Below are 16,485 nucleotides of genomic sequence, written 5' to 3'. Positions count from 1 at the left end.
AGAGAGAGAGAGAGGAGAGATGAGAGAGAGAGAGGACTGTGGGCAGGGAATGAGAGAGAGACTGTGGGCAGGGAATGAGAGAGAGACTGGGCAGGGAATGAGAGATACAGAGAGAGAGAGAGAGAGGAGAGAGAGAGAGAGAGGACTGTGGGCAGGGAATGAGAGAGAGACTGTGGGCAGGGAATGAGAGAGAGAGAGAGAGAGAGAGAAACTGAACAGATGAAAGAAAGAGAAGAGAAAGGGACGAGAGATCTATAGAGACAGACAGTAAGAGAATGAGCATGAAGGAGAAGGGAGATGAAGGGAGATGTATATATATTGTAGCGAGGAAAACGGCAACCACCTTGCTGTGCCCCAGAGCACCCAGGAAGGGCTCCTATTGACTGATACTGGCGGAGAGAGTAACCAGCATCCAAGGCAAGTTGCCCCCTAACACCGTTACCACAGCAACAGCTTGCATAATAAACAAGACCGCGTGAGCACCGGCAGTTTGGAAATGGTTTCTGACAATGGAAGGGAATGGCCCACCTCCACCTGCCTATTCTTCTTCTGGCTGCTTAGAGGCACTACAAGTGGCTTCCTTAGGTGAAACACGAGTAGAAAAAAACATTCTGAAAATATGAAACACTCATTTATAGGTTTAACAATAAGATAAACCCTACAAGTTGGCAGTTGATCTTGTCTTCATTGTCCTGTCTACCATGAAGAGCTCTCAGCAGGCTTCTCTTGCTATTCCTTGAGCAGCCCAGGGGGTGTCAGGGAGACAGATTCTCTCTCTCTCTGATAGCTAATGGTTTCTACTGGGACTGGCAGAGTGCTGCTAGACTGTGGAGGCTAGGGATGTCTAGAGAACAGACACACGGACAGACAGACAGACAGACAGGTGGACGGACAGATGGACAGACAGCTGGATGGAAGGCAGGCAGACAGACAGACAGACAGACAGACAGACAGACAGACAGACAGACAGACAGACAGACAGACAGACAGACAGACAGACAGACAGACAGACAGACAGACCGACCGACCGACAGACAGGTGGACGGGACAGATGGACAGATGGCTGGATGGAAGGCAGGCGGACGGACAGACAGACAGACAGACAGACAGGTGGACGGACAGATGGACAGACGGCTGGATGGAATGCAGGCAGACAGACAGACAGACAGACAGACAGACAGACAGACAGACAGACAGACAGGTGGACGGACAGATGGACAGACGGCTGGATAGAAGGCAGGCAGACGGACAGACAGACAGACAGGTGGACGGACAGATGGACAGACGGCTGGATGGAAGGCAGGCAGACAGACAGACAGACAGACAGACAGACAGACAGGTGGACGGACAGATGGACAGACGGCTGGATGGAATGCAGGCAGACAGACAGACAGACAGACAGACAGACAGACAGACAGACAGACAGACAGACAGACAGGTGGACGGACAGATGGACAGACGGCTGGATAGAAGGCAGGCAGACGGACAGACAGACAGACAGACAGACAGACAGACAGACAGACAGACAGACAGACAGATGGACAGACGGCTGGATGGAAGGCAGGCAGACAGACAGACAGACAGACAGACAGACAGGTGGACGGACAGATGGACAGACGGCTGGATGGAAGGCAGGCAGACAGACAGACAGACAGACAGACAGACAGACAGGTGGACGGACAGATGGACAGACGGCTGGATAGAAGGCAGGCAGACGGACAGACAGACAGACAGAAGGCTGAGGGTCTTACCTTGGCAGGTGAAGCACTTGACATGGAAGTGGACATTCTGCACACGAACCACCTCTCCCTTACAGACCTCCCGGCAGCGGAGACAGTGGATGGTCACGGCGCCACGCCCGCTGTTGCCGCTCGGGCTACCTCCGTAGGCGCTGTGCCGGTAAGGCCCTGCTGGAGACCACAGGAGAGAACAGGTAAGGTCAGAGGTCACACCCGCTGGACAGCTACCAAGGCCGGCCCACTCATTAGGCAGGATTATGCGGTCGTCTATGGCGGCAGATTGACGAAGTCAAAATGTTTCGACCCAAACTGACCAAGACTCAGCTCCAACAACAACACATACAACCTCACATAATTATTCCCCAAAACAATGACAATTTCTCTCAACCAGTGGCACAAGGCTTTTTAGGTGAGTGTTGGTGACGCCCTGTGATAAGCAGGGCCCACTTGGTCAAAGGCAGGGGCGGGAAATATTTTGATTCTCCAGGGTGATGTTGGAGAAACTCATGGCTCCACCAACGTTTCGTATTTCTTTTTTACCAAACATAAATCCTGTAGCACATATAGGATCTGGCAGAAATCTGTAGCCTACAGGTTAGAGATAAAATGGATGCCAATGTAATGAGATGGACACTTTTTACATCATCAGGTTTCTTCGATCAAATAGCCGAACCAAAATGGCGCTCAATCAAACAAACATGCGAAGTCATGTTAACAAACATATCCTAAAACTGGACAGGTCGAAGTAAAATGGACCAATCACAACTGTTGTCCAGGAGTTTCACCCCATTGTCGTGATCACTGGTTTCAAGTTTGTATCCATCCATTTTTGACAAGCTGATCATAGTGAAAAATAATATACCTCTGCATTTCCCGTTGTGTAAACACATTGCACATATAATCATAATAACTCCTGATAAAGTTGGGTAGCTGATATTCAAAGATTAAATTGCCAAATTGATTCATTATAGGAATCAGGACTAATACACCGACCCGTTTTACAAACAGTGGGCCTACACCCCAGTAAGCACGAGACGATGTCTTTTTTGGGGTGTTGTACAAACGGTAGGCTCATTTTTTTAACTAGGAAAGTCAGTTAAGAACAAATTCTTATTTTCAATGACGGCCTAGGAACAGTTAACTGCCTGTTCAGGGGCAGAATGACAGATTTGTACCTTGTCAGCTCAGGGATTTGAACTTGCAACCTTTCGGTTACTAGTCCAATACTCTAACCACTAGGCTACCCCATATAGATGGGCATTCATACAATTCAATTTCAGGCAACACTGTAGTGCGGACCGGCATTGATTTCCACATCCACGGACATTTTGGTTTAAGCCTTCAACATCCAGAAAATACATATCTACAACGTCTGTAAAATACGTATTTTAGACGTCTTTTGGACGTCATTTTGCTTACTGGCAGTATTCTAGTTTTGCTGAGGCAACTACTATACATCTGTCCAATTGTTAAAGAAGCAGACAAAACAGCAGTGGACACAACAGAGAGAGAATTAAGGGGAAACATCTGTGGTGGGGTATTGGATGAAAATATATATTGTGGAAACAGAGACGACGACCCCCCGCCCTCACACACACACACACACACACACACACACACACACACACACACACACACACACACACACACACACACACACACACACACACACACACACACACACACACACACACACACACGCAACCTCCATTAAGAAATGGCACCTTTTGAGAGAGCCACATAAAGAGTTTCAGTATGGTTGTCAGCGTGACCCTAAGTCACAGACAGGGCCATCTTTCAGACCTGCCAATGCAATTAACATGCAGCCGGCAGTGTTGCAGCTGCAAACCACACAGTCCTGCAACATCTGCTCTCTGCCGCAGATAACCAGGAGGGCTATTAGGAGGAGAACAGGTGTAGGGAGCTGAGGAGGAGAACAGGGGTAGGGGGCTGAGGAGGAGAACAGGGGTAGGGGGCTGAGGAGGAGAACAGGGGTAGGGGGCTGAGGAGGAGAACAGGGGTAGGGGGCTGAGGAGGAGAACAGGGGTAGGGGGCTGAGGAGGAGAACAGGGGTAGGGAGCTGAGGAGGAGAACAGGGGTAGGGAGCTGAGGAGGAGAACAGGGGTAGGGAGCTGAGGAGGAGAACAGGGGTAGGGAGCTGAGGAGGAGAACAGGGGTGGGGAGCTGAGAAAGAAAAACAGGGGTAGGGGGCTGTGGAGGAGAACAGGGGTAGGGGGCTGAGGAGGAGAACAGGGGTAGGGGGCTGAGGAGGAGAACAGGGGTAGGGGGCTGAGGAGGAGAACAAGGGTAGGGGGCTGAGGAGGAGAACAGGGGTAGGTAGCTGAGGAGGAGAACAAGGGTAGGGGGCTGAGGAGGAGAACAGGGTAGGGGGCTGAGGAGGAGAACAGGGGTAGGGAGCTGAGGAGGAGAACAAGGGTAGGGGACTGAGGAGGAGAACAGGGGTGGGGAGCTGAGGAGGAGAACAGGGGTAGGGGGCTGAGGAGGAGAACAGGGGTAGGGGGCTGAGGAGGAGAACAGGGGTAGGGAGCTGAGGAGGAGAACAGGGGTAGGGGGCTGAGGAGGAGAACAGGGGTAGGGGGCTGAGGAGGAGAACAGGGGTAAGGGGCTGAGGAGGAGAACAGGTGTAGGGGGCTGAGGAGGAGAACATGGGTGGGGAGCTGAGGAGGAGAACAAGGGTAGGGGGCTGAGGAGGAGAACAGGGGTAGGAGCTGAGGAGGAGAACATGGGTAGGGGGCTGAGGAGGAGAACAGGTGTGCAGGTGTTTCTGGGGGTCGACCTCTAGTTTCTGTCCACATCCTAAACCACAGAACAATGCCACGTTAGCGGAAAGAAACACAACCACATATAATAAGATCGCTGTGGTTCAAATTTGACCTTTGAGATCAACAGCTATCTCATTGCATGTGATATTCTGATTTACTCTAGTTTGTCCTCTTCAATTCTTATTCTGTCTTTTTGTTGTTGTTGTTATTTATTTACTTAGATATTGTTTACCTAACACCTTTTTTGCACCATTGGTTAGAGCCTGTAAGTCAGCATTTCACTGTTGTATCCGTCGCACATGACAAATAAACTTTGATTTGATATTCATTTGTTTCCTGCTCGGCTGCTCCTTGTATTGAACATTGATGGCACAATGATCGCGTTTGACTGAGCAGGATCGGTCTCAAAGCCATGATGACATAATACCCAGTGATGAAGAAAGAAGAATGTAACCCAGAGCATAGGTCTATGACTGTGGGTGACAACAACACAGCCTGGGGAGACATTAACACAGCCTGGAGAGACATTAACACAGCCTGGGGAGACATTAACACAGCCTGGGGAGACAACAACACAGCCTGGGGAGACATTAACACAGCCTGGAGAGACATTAACACAGCCTGGGGAGACATTAACACAGCCTCGGGAGACAACAACACAGCCTGGGGTGACATTAACACAGCCTGGGGAGACATTAACACAGCCTGGGGTGACATTAACACAGCCTGGGGAGATAACAACACAGCCTGGGGAGACAACAACACAGCCTGGAGAGACATTAACACAGCCTGGGGAGACATTAACACAGCCTGGGGAGACAACAACACAGCCTGGGGAGACATTAACACAGCCTGGAGAGACATTAACACAGCCTGGGGAGACATTAACACAGCCTCGGGAGACAACAACACAGCCTGGGGTGACATTAACACAGCCTGGGGAGACATTAACACAGCCTGGGGAGACAACAACACAGCCTGGGGAGACAACAACACAGCCTGGGGAGACAACAACACAGCCTGGAGAGACATTAACACAGCCTGGGGAGACATTAACACAGCCTGGGGAGACATTAACACAGCCTGGGGAGACAACAACACAGCCTGAGGAGACATTAACACAGCCTGGGGAGACAACAACACAGCCTGGGGAGACAACAACACAGCCTGGGGAGACATTAACACAGCCTGGGGAGACAACAACACAGCCTGGGGAGACAACAACACAGCCTGGGGAGACATTAACACAGTCTGGGGAGACAACAACACAGCCTGGGGAGACATTAACACAGCCCGGGGAGACATTAACACAGCCTGGGGAGACATTAACACAGCCTGGGGAGACAACAACACAGCCTGGGAAGACAACAACACAGCCTGGGGAGACATTAACACAGCCCGGGGAGACATCAACACAGCCTGGGGAGACATTAACACAGCCCGGGGAGACATTAACACAGCCTGGGGAGACATTAACACAGCCTGGGGAGACAACAACACAGCCTGGGGAGACAACAACACAGCCTGGGAGACATTAACACAGCCTGGGGAGACAACAACACAGCCTGAGGAGACATTAACACAGCCTGGGGAGACATTAACACAGCCTGGGGAGACAACAACACAGCCTGGGGAGACAACAACACAGCCTGGGGAGACAACAACACAGCCTGGGGAGACATTAACTCAGCCTGGGGAGACATTAACACAGCCTGGGGAGACATTAACACAGCCTGGTGAGACATTAACACAGCCTGGGGAGACATTAACACAGCCTGGTGAGACATTAACACAGCCTGGGGAGACATTAACACAGCATGCAATACTATCAAGCTAATCACAGGCTTGAGGTAGGGTGAAAGGAGCCACAAAGCAAATAGGAAATGGATCAATTTACTGATATGATATACTATAGCATGTCAGGATTACATCTCCCTAGGCCTACAGCATGCCAGAGATGCAAATATGTACAATGTGTGTATGTCAAATGTTCAGTCATGCCACATGGTTGACCACAACCTGGATATTCCCACAACTGTATCAGTGAGATTCTTATGCTGTGAGAAATTCATGCTAGCTGGACATATGAACGATGGGTTTTGGTCCAGCCAGCATCATCTCTATTAGGAGGTCGTCCTCAGCTCCAGCTTTACTTCTGAAACTAGCAGAAATACAGTAATTTGAAACAAAGTCTGTCTGCGCTTGTTTTATCTTTCTCTAACTAGACTCTGGGAGGATTACTGTTCACGAGGGCTTCCATTAACAGAGGGCTGAAAGTGGAACTAAAATAGGATGAAAGTAGAAGACATATGGAGCTGTGGAGCTGTGATGACCGGTGGCTGACCTACCTGCTGACTACCTTGATGTCTCAGTGAGACAGCCAGCCAGACAGATGGACAGCCAGACAGCCAGACAGACGAACAGACGAACAGACAGACAGACGAACAGACAGACAGACAGACAGACGGATGGACAGACAGACGGACCAGACAGGCAGACAGACAGACAGACAGACAGACAGACAGACAGACAGACAGACAGACAGACAGACAGACAGACAGACAGACAGACAGACAGACAGACAGATGGACCAGACAGGCAGACAGATGGACCAGACAGGCAGACAGACAGCCAGCCAGACAGACAGATGGACCAGACAGGCAGACAGACAGACAGACAGAGAGACAGATGGACAGCCAGACAGATGGACCAGAAAGGCAGACAGACAGACAGATGGACAGCCAGATAGATGGACCAGACAGGCAGACAGATGGACAGCCAGACAGATGGACCAGACAGGCAGACAGATGGACCAGACAGGCAGGCAAACAGACGGACAGCCAGACAGACAGACAGACAAACAGACGGACAGACAGATACTTACTGGAGATAATATATTGGCTTAGACTGGGCTTGACAGTCACACATTTCCCAGGGTTCTCGGAAAGCCACCCACTCTCAAGAGATCAAGTGGGATTTTTTATCAAATTCATTGCAAAGTGTCTTTTCCAGTCTCAGCGCTTTGGAGGAGAAGGCAACGCTAAGAGGGTATCCTAGGACGATGTTAGGCCCAGGGTCTAAAGTTGTCCAGCTGAATGTATTCACAGCAGGGCGTGACATAGAACAGAACAGCCACGGCAGTCCCAGGAGAATCTGTGACATACTGTACCAAGAAGCAAAGAAAAGACCAAAGGGGTCTGAAGAGTGGGGAAATTAACCAGTCAACGGCCACCAGTCAACGGCCACCAGTCAACGGCCACCAGTCAACGGCCACCAGTCAACGGCCACCAGTCAACGGCCACCAGTCAACGGCCACCAGTCAACGGCCACCAGTCACAGCCACCAGTCATGGCCACCAGTCAACGGCCACCAGTCAACGGCCACCAGTCAACGGCCACCAGTCAACGGCCACCAGTCAACGGCCACCAGTCAACGGCCTGCTAAATAACGCTGTAGAACACTATGTTTCTGATCTCTTGTCGGATGGGTTATTTATTTGGTAATACTGCACTTGACGTAGGCAATAGGCATTCATAACACCTTCCACGAGTCATGAGAATAACCATTTGTCTGAGCCGGTGTGTTTGTGAGGGTTGTTTAGGTTTGAACAGTGAGGCGGTGTGGTGGAGCCCATGAGGGGAGGGGGGAGAGGAGAGTGGTGAGAGGAGAGGAAAGGGGGGGTAGAAGGAATGGAAGGAGAGGAGAGTGGGGAGAGGAGAGGGGAGTGGGGAGAGAAGAGGAGAGGGGAGGAGAGTGGGGAGAGAAGAGGAGAGGGGAGGGGAGGAGAGGAGAGTGGGGAGAGGAGAGGAAAGGGGGGAGAAGAAAGGGGAGGAGAGGAGAGTGGGAGAGAAGAGGAAAGGGGAGGAGAGGAGAGTGGGGAGAGAAGAGGAAAGGGGAGGAGAGGAGAGTGGGGAGAGGAGAGGAAAGGGGAGGAGAGGAGAGTGGGGAGAGGAGAGTGGGGAGAGGAGAGGAGAGGAGAGGGGGGAGAGAAGAGGAGAGGGGAGGAGAGGAGAGGAAAGGGGAGGAGAGTGGGGAGAGAAGAGGAGAGGGGAGGAGAGAAGAGGAAAGGGGAGGAGAGGAGAGTGGGGAGAGAAGAGGAAAGCGGAGGAGAGGAGAGTGGGGAGAGAAGAGGAAAGCGGAGGAGAGGAGAATGGGGAGAGAAGAGGAAAGGGGAGGAGAGTGGGGAGGAAGAGGAAGAGGAAAGGGGAGGAGAGTGGGGAGAGAGAAGAGGAAAGGGGAGGAAAGGAGAGTGGGGAGAGGAGAGGAGAGGGGAGGGGAGAGAAGAGGAGAGGGGAGGAGAGAAGAGGAAAGGGGGAGGGAGTGGGGAGAGAAGAGGAAAGGGGAGGAGAGGAGAGTGGGGAGGGAGAGGAAAGGGGAGGAGAGGGGAGTGGGAGAGGAGAGGAAAGGGGAGGAGAGGAGAGTGGGGAGAGGAGAGGAAAGGGGAGGAGAGGGGAGTGGGGAGAGGAGAGGAAAGCGGAGGAGAGGGGAGTGGGGAGAGAGAAGAGGAAAGGGGAGGAGAGTGGGGAGAGTGGGGAGAGGAGAGGAAAGGGGAGGAGAGGAGAGTGGGGAGAGGAGAGGAAAGGGGAGGAGAGGGGAGTGGGAGAGGAGAGGAAAGGGGAGGAGAGGGGAGTGGGGAGAGGAGAGGAAAGCGGAGGAGAGGGGAGTGGGGAGAGAAGAGGAAAGGGGAGGAGAGTGGGGAGAGTGGGGAGAGTGGGGAGAGGAGAGGAAAGGGGAGGAGAGGAGAGTGGGGAGAGGAGAGGAAAGGGGAGGAGAGGAGAGTGGGGAGAGGAGAGGAAAGGGGGAGGAGAGGAGAGTGGGGAGAGGAGAGGAAAGCGGAGGAGAGGAGAGTGGGGAGAGAAGAGGAAAGGGGAGGAGAGGAGAGTGTGGAGAGGAGAGGGGAGTGGGGAGAGGAGAGGAAAGGGGAGGAGAGGAGAGTGGGGAGAGGAGAGGAAAGCGGAGGAGAGGAGAGTGGGGAGAGAAGAGGAAAGGGGAGGAGAGGAGAGTGGGGGAGAGGAGAGGAGAGTGGGGAGAGGAGAGTGGGGAGAGGGGAATGGGGAGAGGAGAGGAGAGGAGAGGGGGGAGAGGAGAGGAGAGTGGGGAGAGGAGAGTGGGGAGAGGGGAGTGGGGAGAGGAGAGGAGAGGAGAGGAGAGGGGGGAGAGAAGAGGAGAGGGGAGAAGAGAAGAGGAGAGGGGAGGAGAGAAGAGAAGAGGGGAGAAGAGGAGAGGGGAGGAGAGGAGAGGGGAGGAGAGGGGGATGAGAGGAGAGTGGGGAGAGGAGAGGGGAGTGGGGAGAGAAGAGGAGAGGTGGAGGAGTGGAGAGGAAAGGGTAGGAGAGTGGGGAGAGGAGAGGAAAGGGGAGGAGAGTGGGGAGAGAAGAGGAAAGGGGAGGAGAGGAGAGGGGAGGAGAGGGGAGTGGGGAGAGAAGAGGAGAGGTGGAGGAGTGGAGAGGAAAGGGTAGGAGAGTGGGGAGAGGAGAGCGGAGGGGAAGAGAGGAAAGGAGAGGAAAGGGGAGGAGAGTGGGGAGAGGAGGGAGAGGAGAGGGAAGGGGAGGAGAGGGGAGGGGAGAAAAGGAGAGTGTGGATGGGGAGGACATGTGTATTCTCCTCCCATGCTGCTTGGTGACGAGGCGTGTGACACACGCACACAGAGGGGTGGGGAGGAGGCATAGCAGGATTACAGTCTCTCATCCCCTGTGTGGAGCTGTCTAAATCCTTATTAGAGGAGAGGAGTCTTTAGATTTATAGTCTCAAAGCCCCTCCCTCAATGGACATTACTGGAACAATGTCACTCTTAATATAGGAGGAGATGAACTGGTTAATCTCTCAGAAGGATGATGTGTTGTGTACAGCAGGCCTAAATGTTAGGAGAAAAACAAACAGAAATATGTCCTGATGCCATCAACTTTAATCCAATATGCTGTATTTTCTGTGCGTTATTGATATCTCTGTTATAGCTCTAATCCCCTACAACAGGATCTACAGTAACGCTACAGCATCACAGTTACCCTCTGATACTACTGGGCCCTGCTACAGCATCACAGTTACCATCTGATACTACTGGGCCCTACTACAGCATCACAGTTACCCTCTGATACTACTGGGCCCTGCTACAGCATCACAGTTACCCTCTGATACTACTGGGCCCTGCTACAGCATCACAGTTACCCTCTGATACTACTGGGCCCTGCTACAGCATCACAGTTACCCTCTGATACTACTGGGCCCTGCTACAGCATCACAGTTACCCTCTGATACTACTGGGCCCTGCTACAGCATCACAGTTACCCTCTGATACTACTGGGCCCTGCTACAGCATCACAGTTACCATCTGATACTACTGGGCCCTGCTACAGCATCACAGTTACCCTCTGATACTACTGGGCCCTGCTACAGCATCACAGTTACCCTCTGATACTACTGGGCCCTGCTACAGCATCACAGTTACCATCTGATACTACTGGGCCCTGCTACAGCATCACAGTTACCCTCTGATACTACTGGGCCCTGCTACAGCATCACAGTTACCCTCTGATACTACTGGGCCCTGCTACAGCATCACAGTTACCCTCTGATACTACTGGGCCCTGCTACAGCATCACAGTTACCATCTGATACTACTGGGCCCTGCTACAGCATCACAGTTACCCTCTGATACTACTGGGCCCTGCTACAGCATCACAGTTACCCTCTGATACTACTGGGCCCTGCTACAGCATCACAGTTACCCTCTGATACTACTGGGCCCTGCTACAGCATCACAGTTACCCTCTGATACTACTGGGCCCTGCTACAGCATCACAGTTACCCTCTGATACTACTGGGCCCTGCTACAGCATCACAGTTACCCTCTGATACTACTGGGCCCTGCTACAGCATCACAGTTACCCTCTGATACTACTGGGCCCTGCTACAGCATCACAGTTACCCTCTGATACTACTGGGCCCTGCTACAGCATCACAGTTACCCTCTGATACTACTGGGCCCTGCTACAGCATCACAGTTACCCTCTGATACTACTGGGCCCTGCTACAGCATCACAGTTACCCTCTGATACTACTGGGCCCTGCTACAGCATCACAGTTACCCTCTGATACTACTGGGCCCTGCTACAGCATCACAGTTACCCTCTGATACTACTGGGCCCTGCTACAGCATCACAGTTACCCTCTGATACTACTGGGCCCTGCTACAGCATCACAGTTACCATCTGATACTACTGGGCCCTGCTACAGCATCACAGTTACCCTCTGATACTACTGGGCCCTGCTACAGCATCACAGTTACCCTCTGATACTACTGGGCCCTGCTACAGCATCACAGTTACCCTCTGATACTACTGGGCCCTGCTACAGCATCACAGTTACCCTCTGATACTACTGGGCCCTGCTACAGCATCACAGTTACCATCTGATACTACTGGGCCCTGCTACAGCATCACAGTTACCCTCTGATACTACTGGGCCCTGCTACAGCATCACAGTTACCCTCTGATACTACTGGGCCCTGCTACAGCATCACAGTTACCCTCTGATACTACTGGGCCCTGCTACTACAGCATCACAGTTACCATCTGATACTACTGGGCCCTGCTACAGCATCACAATTACCCTCTGATACTACTGGGCCCTGCTACTACAGCATTACAGTTACCCTCTGATACTACTGGGCCCTGCTACAGCATCACAGTTACCCTCTGATACTACTGGGCCCTGCTACAGCATCACAGTTACCCTCTGATACTACTGGGCCCTGCTACAGCATCACAGTTACCCTCTGATACTACTGGGCCCTGCTACAGCATCACAGTTACCCTCTGATACTACTGGGCCCTGCTACAGCACCACAGTTACCCTCTGATACTACTGGGCCCTGCTACAGCATCACAGTTACCATCTGATACTACTGGGCCCTGCTACAGCATCACAGTTACCCTCTGATACTACTGGGCCCTACTACAGCATCACAGTTACCCTCTGATACTACTGGGCCCTGCTACAGCATCACAGTTACCCTCTGATACTACTGGGCCCTGCTACAGCATCACAGTTACCCTCTGATACTTCTGGGCCCTACTACAGCATCACAGTTACCCTCTGATACTACTGGGCCCTACTACAGCATCACAGTTACCCTCTGATACTACTGGGCCCTGCTACAGCATCACAGTTACCCTCTGATACTACTGGGCCCTGCTACAGCATCACAGTTACCCTCTGATACTACTGGGCCCTACTACAGCATCACAGTTACCCTCTGATACTACTGGGCCCTACTACAGCATCACAGTTACCCTCTGATACTACTGGGCCCTGCTACAGCATCACAGTTACCCTCTGATACTACTGGGCCCTGCTACAGCATCACAGTTACCCTCTGATACTACTGGGCCCTACTACAGCATCACAGTTACCCTCTGATACTACTGGGCCCTGCTACAGCATCACAGTTACCATCTGATACTACTGGGCCCTGCTACAGCATCACAGTTACCCTCTGATACTACTGGGCCCTGCTACAGCATCACAGTTACCCTCTGATACTACTGGGCCCTGCTACAGCATCACAGTTACCCTCTGATACTACTGGGCCCTGCTACAGCATCACAGTTACCATCTGATACTACTGGGCCCTGCTACAGCATCACAGTTACCATCTGATACTACTGGGCCCTGCTACAGCATCACAGTTACCCTCTGATACTACTGGGCCCTGCTACAGCATCACAGTTACCATCTGATACTACTGGGCCCTGCTACTACAGCATCACAGTTACCATCTGATACTACTGGGCCCTGCTACAGCATCACAGTTACCATCTGATACTACTGGCCCTGCTACAGCATCACAGTTACCCTCTGATACTACTGGGCCCTGCTACAGCATCACAGTTACCATCTGATACTACTGGGCCCTGCTACAGCATCACAGTTACCCTCTGATACTACTGGGCCCTGCTACAGCATCACAGTTACCCTCTGATACTACTGGGCCCTGCTACAGCATCACAGTTACCATCTGATACTACTGGGCCCTTCTACAGCATCACAGTTACCATCTGATTCTACTGGGCCCTGCTACAGCATCACAGATACCATCTGATACTACTGGGCCCTGCTACAGCATCAAAGATACCATCTGATACTACTGGGTCCTGCTACAGTAGAACCACGCTAGTGAGCGCCACTGGCCTCACAGGGAAATCAGCTCTGATAGCTCTAAAATGTGCTGCTAATTGTCCTGGCATGGGTGTGAGTGTGTTCTGCCTGGGAGATTAGTGTCTGAGAAGATGACCCTAGATCGAAGCTGACAGCCAAAGGCTTTGTCTGTAACTACTACAGTAATACCCCTCCCACACTTAGACAAGAGCAGAGACTAACATTAACATGTTAGAGGCAGGTAGCCTAGTGGTGAGAGAGTTGGACTAGTAACCGGAAGGTTGCTGGATCGAATCCCTGAGCTGACAAGGTAAAAAATCTGTTGTTCTGCCCCTGAACAAAGCAGTTAACCCACTGTTCCCCAGTAGGCCGTCATTGTACATAAGAATTTGTTCTTAACTGACCTGCCTGGTTAAATAAAGGTTAAATAAATCAAATGAAACCCCAGCGTGATGGAACAGTGGATGACACGTTATGAAAGAGGAACCGATGCTCTATGATCACTTCCACTGTTGTCGTCACTGTCACATACACATGGTTAGCAGGTGTTAATGGTCACATGGTTAGCAGGTGTTAATGGCCACATGGTTAGCAGGTGTTAATGTTCACATGGTTAGCAGGTGTTAATGGCCACATGGTTAGCAGGTGTTAATGGTCACTTGGTTAGCAGGTGTTAATGGTCACATGGTTAGCAGGTGTTAATGGTCACATGGTTAGCAGGTGTTAATGGTCACATGGTTAGCAGGTGTTAATGGTCACATGGTTAGCAGGTGTTAATGGTCACATGGTTAGCAGGTGTTAGTGGTCACATGGTTAGCAGGTGTTAATGGTGGCAGGTGTTAATGGTCACATGGTTAGCAGGTGTTAATGGTCACATGGTTAGCAGGTGTTAATGGTCACATGGTTAGCAGGTGTTAATGGTCACATGGTTAGCAGGTGTTAATGGTCCACGTGATCGAAGCAATCTTGAAGCGTGGAATCCGATTGGTTGGACCAGCGTTGAACAGACCTGAGCGCGGGTGCTTCCTGTTTTAGTTACTGTCTATAGGCTGGGAGCAACAAAATGGAGTCGTGGTCAGCTTTTCCAAAGGGAGGGTGGGGGAGGGCCTTATATGCATCGCGGAAGTTAGAACAACAGTGGTCTAGGGTTTTGCCAGCCCTGGTAGCACAATCGATATCCTGATAGAATTTGGGAAGCCTTGTTTTCAGATTAGCCTTTTTAAAATCCCCAGCTACAATAAATGCATCCTCAGGATATGTGGTTTCCAGTTTACGTAGAGTCCAATAAAGTTCTTTCACTGCCGTCGATGTGTTTGCTTGGGGGGAATTACCATACAAGAGAATTCTCTTGGTAGATAAAGAGGTCGGCATTTGATTGTGAGGAATTCTAAGTCAGGTGAACAAAAGGATTTGAGTTCCTGTATGTTGTTATGATCACACCATGTCTCGTTAATCATAAGGCATACACCCCCGCCCTTCTTCTTACCAGAGAGATGCTTGTTTCTGTTGACGCGATGCGTGAAGAAACCAGGTGGCTGCACCGACTCCGATAGCGTGTCTCGAGTGAGCCATGATTCCGTGAAACAAAGAACGTTACAGTCTCTGATGTCTCTCTGGAATGCTACCCTTACTCCGATTTCATCAACCTTGTTGTCAAGGGACTGGACATTAGCGAGTAGTATGCTCGGGAGAGGTGCGCGATGTGCCCGTCTACGGAGCCTGACCAGAAGACCGCTCCGTCTGCCCCTTCTACGGCGTCATTGTTTTGGGTTACCGGCTGGGATCCGATCCATTGTCCTGGGTGGTGGTCCAACCAGAGTATCCGCTTCGGGAAAGTCGTATTCCTGGTCGTAATGTTGGTGAGTTGACGTTGCTCTTATATCCAGTAGTTCCTCCCGACTGTATGTAATAAAACCTAAGATTATCTGGGGTAACAATGTATGAAATAACACATTAAAAAAAAATATATATATACTGCATAGTGTCCTAGAAACGCGACGCGAGGCGGCCATCTCTGTCGGAAGTTCTACTTCCGGCGCTACTATAACACCTGATCAAATCTGTAGTCACATGCTTCTTCCTCCCAGTGACATCAGTCCACGTCACCCTGTAACCAGCGAAGAAGAGAGGAGAGGGAGTCAAACCCAGCTGTTTATCCATCACAGAGAACAAAGCCCTGACTGGCATCACTGACACACGCGATCTCACCACGACATCTGGGAAGGAAGAGATGCATGAGACAGACATACAGTTAACTTCCTCAGCCACAGCTCCACTCACTGAGTGACAGCTCCCCCTTACCCTCCATTCATCTGTCTCTCTGATGGCACTGTTTATTCCACCAAGTAACGACACCCAAGCTCTCTGAGTGTGTGTGTGTGTGTGTGTATGTGTGTGTGTGTGTGTGTGTGTGTGTGTGTGTGTGTGTGTGTGTGTGTGTGTGTGTGTGTGTGTGTGTGTGTGTGTGTGTGTGTGTGTGTGTGTGTGTGTGTGTGTGTGTGTGTGTGTGTGTGTGTGTGTGTGTGTGTGTGTGTAAAATGAGAGATGTAAATCATTCTGTGACAGGAGCCACACACCTGCTTATGACACGTGCTGCTGGAATACAATATACAGCTTTACTCCAATAGCTTCCCACTTCCCACAATCCACTAGGAAAACAACACACTGTGTTTTGCTGGTGAATATTTTAACATTGGGATGGAAATGCTTTGGTCTCTATGACAATGACTAATACTCTCACAAACTCTGTTGTGAGATGTTCTTCCTCTCCATCAGCTGAAGACAACAGCTTCTCCTCTGTCCTCTCTG

At 51.2% G+C, this 16,485-nt stretch overlaps 1 protein-coding gene across 2 annotated transcripts in view; it reads right to left on the bottom strand.

Annotated features, from left to right (window-relative positions):
• Nucleotides 1-16,485, bottom strand: part of LOC109873391 (actin-binding LIM protein 3-like) — a 158,484-nt gene that overhangs the window by 117,204 nt on the left and 24,795 nt on the right. For both annotated transcript variants that reach the window (XM_031808404.1, XM_031808405.1), the window contains exon 2: nt 1,752-1,910. In XM_031808404.1, coding sequence (XP_031664264.1) covers nt 1,752-1,910 — 159 coding nt within the window. The remainder of the gene's footprint in view (nt 1-1,751; nt 1,911-16,485) is intronic.

The sequence above is a fragment of the Oncorhynchus kisutch genome, linkage group LG28, assembly GCF_002021735.2.
Source record: "Oncorhynchus kisutch isolate 150728-3 linkage group LG28, Okis_V2, whole genome shotgun sequence".
Lineage (NCBI taxonomy): Eukaryota > Metazoa > Chordata > Actinopteri > Salmoniformes > Salmonidae > Oncorhynchus > Oncorhynchus kisutch.
The sequence above is the reverse complement of the archived record's forward strand: the minus strand, read 5'-3'. Positions and strand labels throughout refer to the sequence as shown.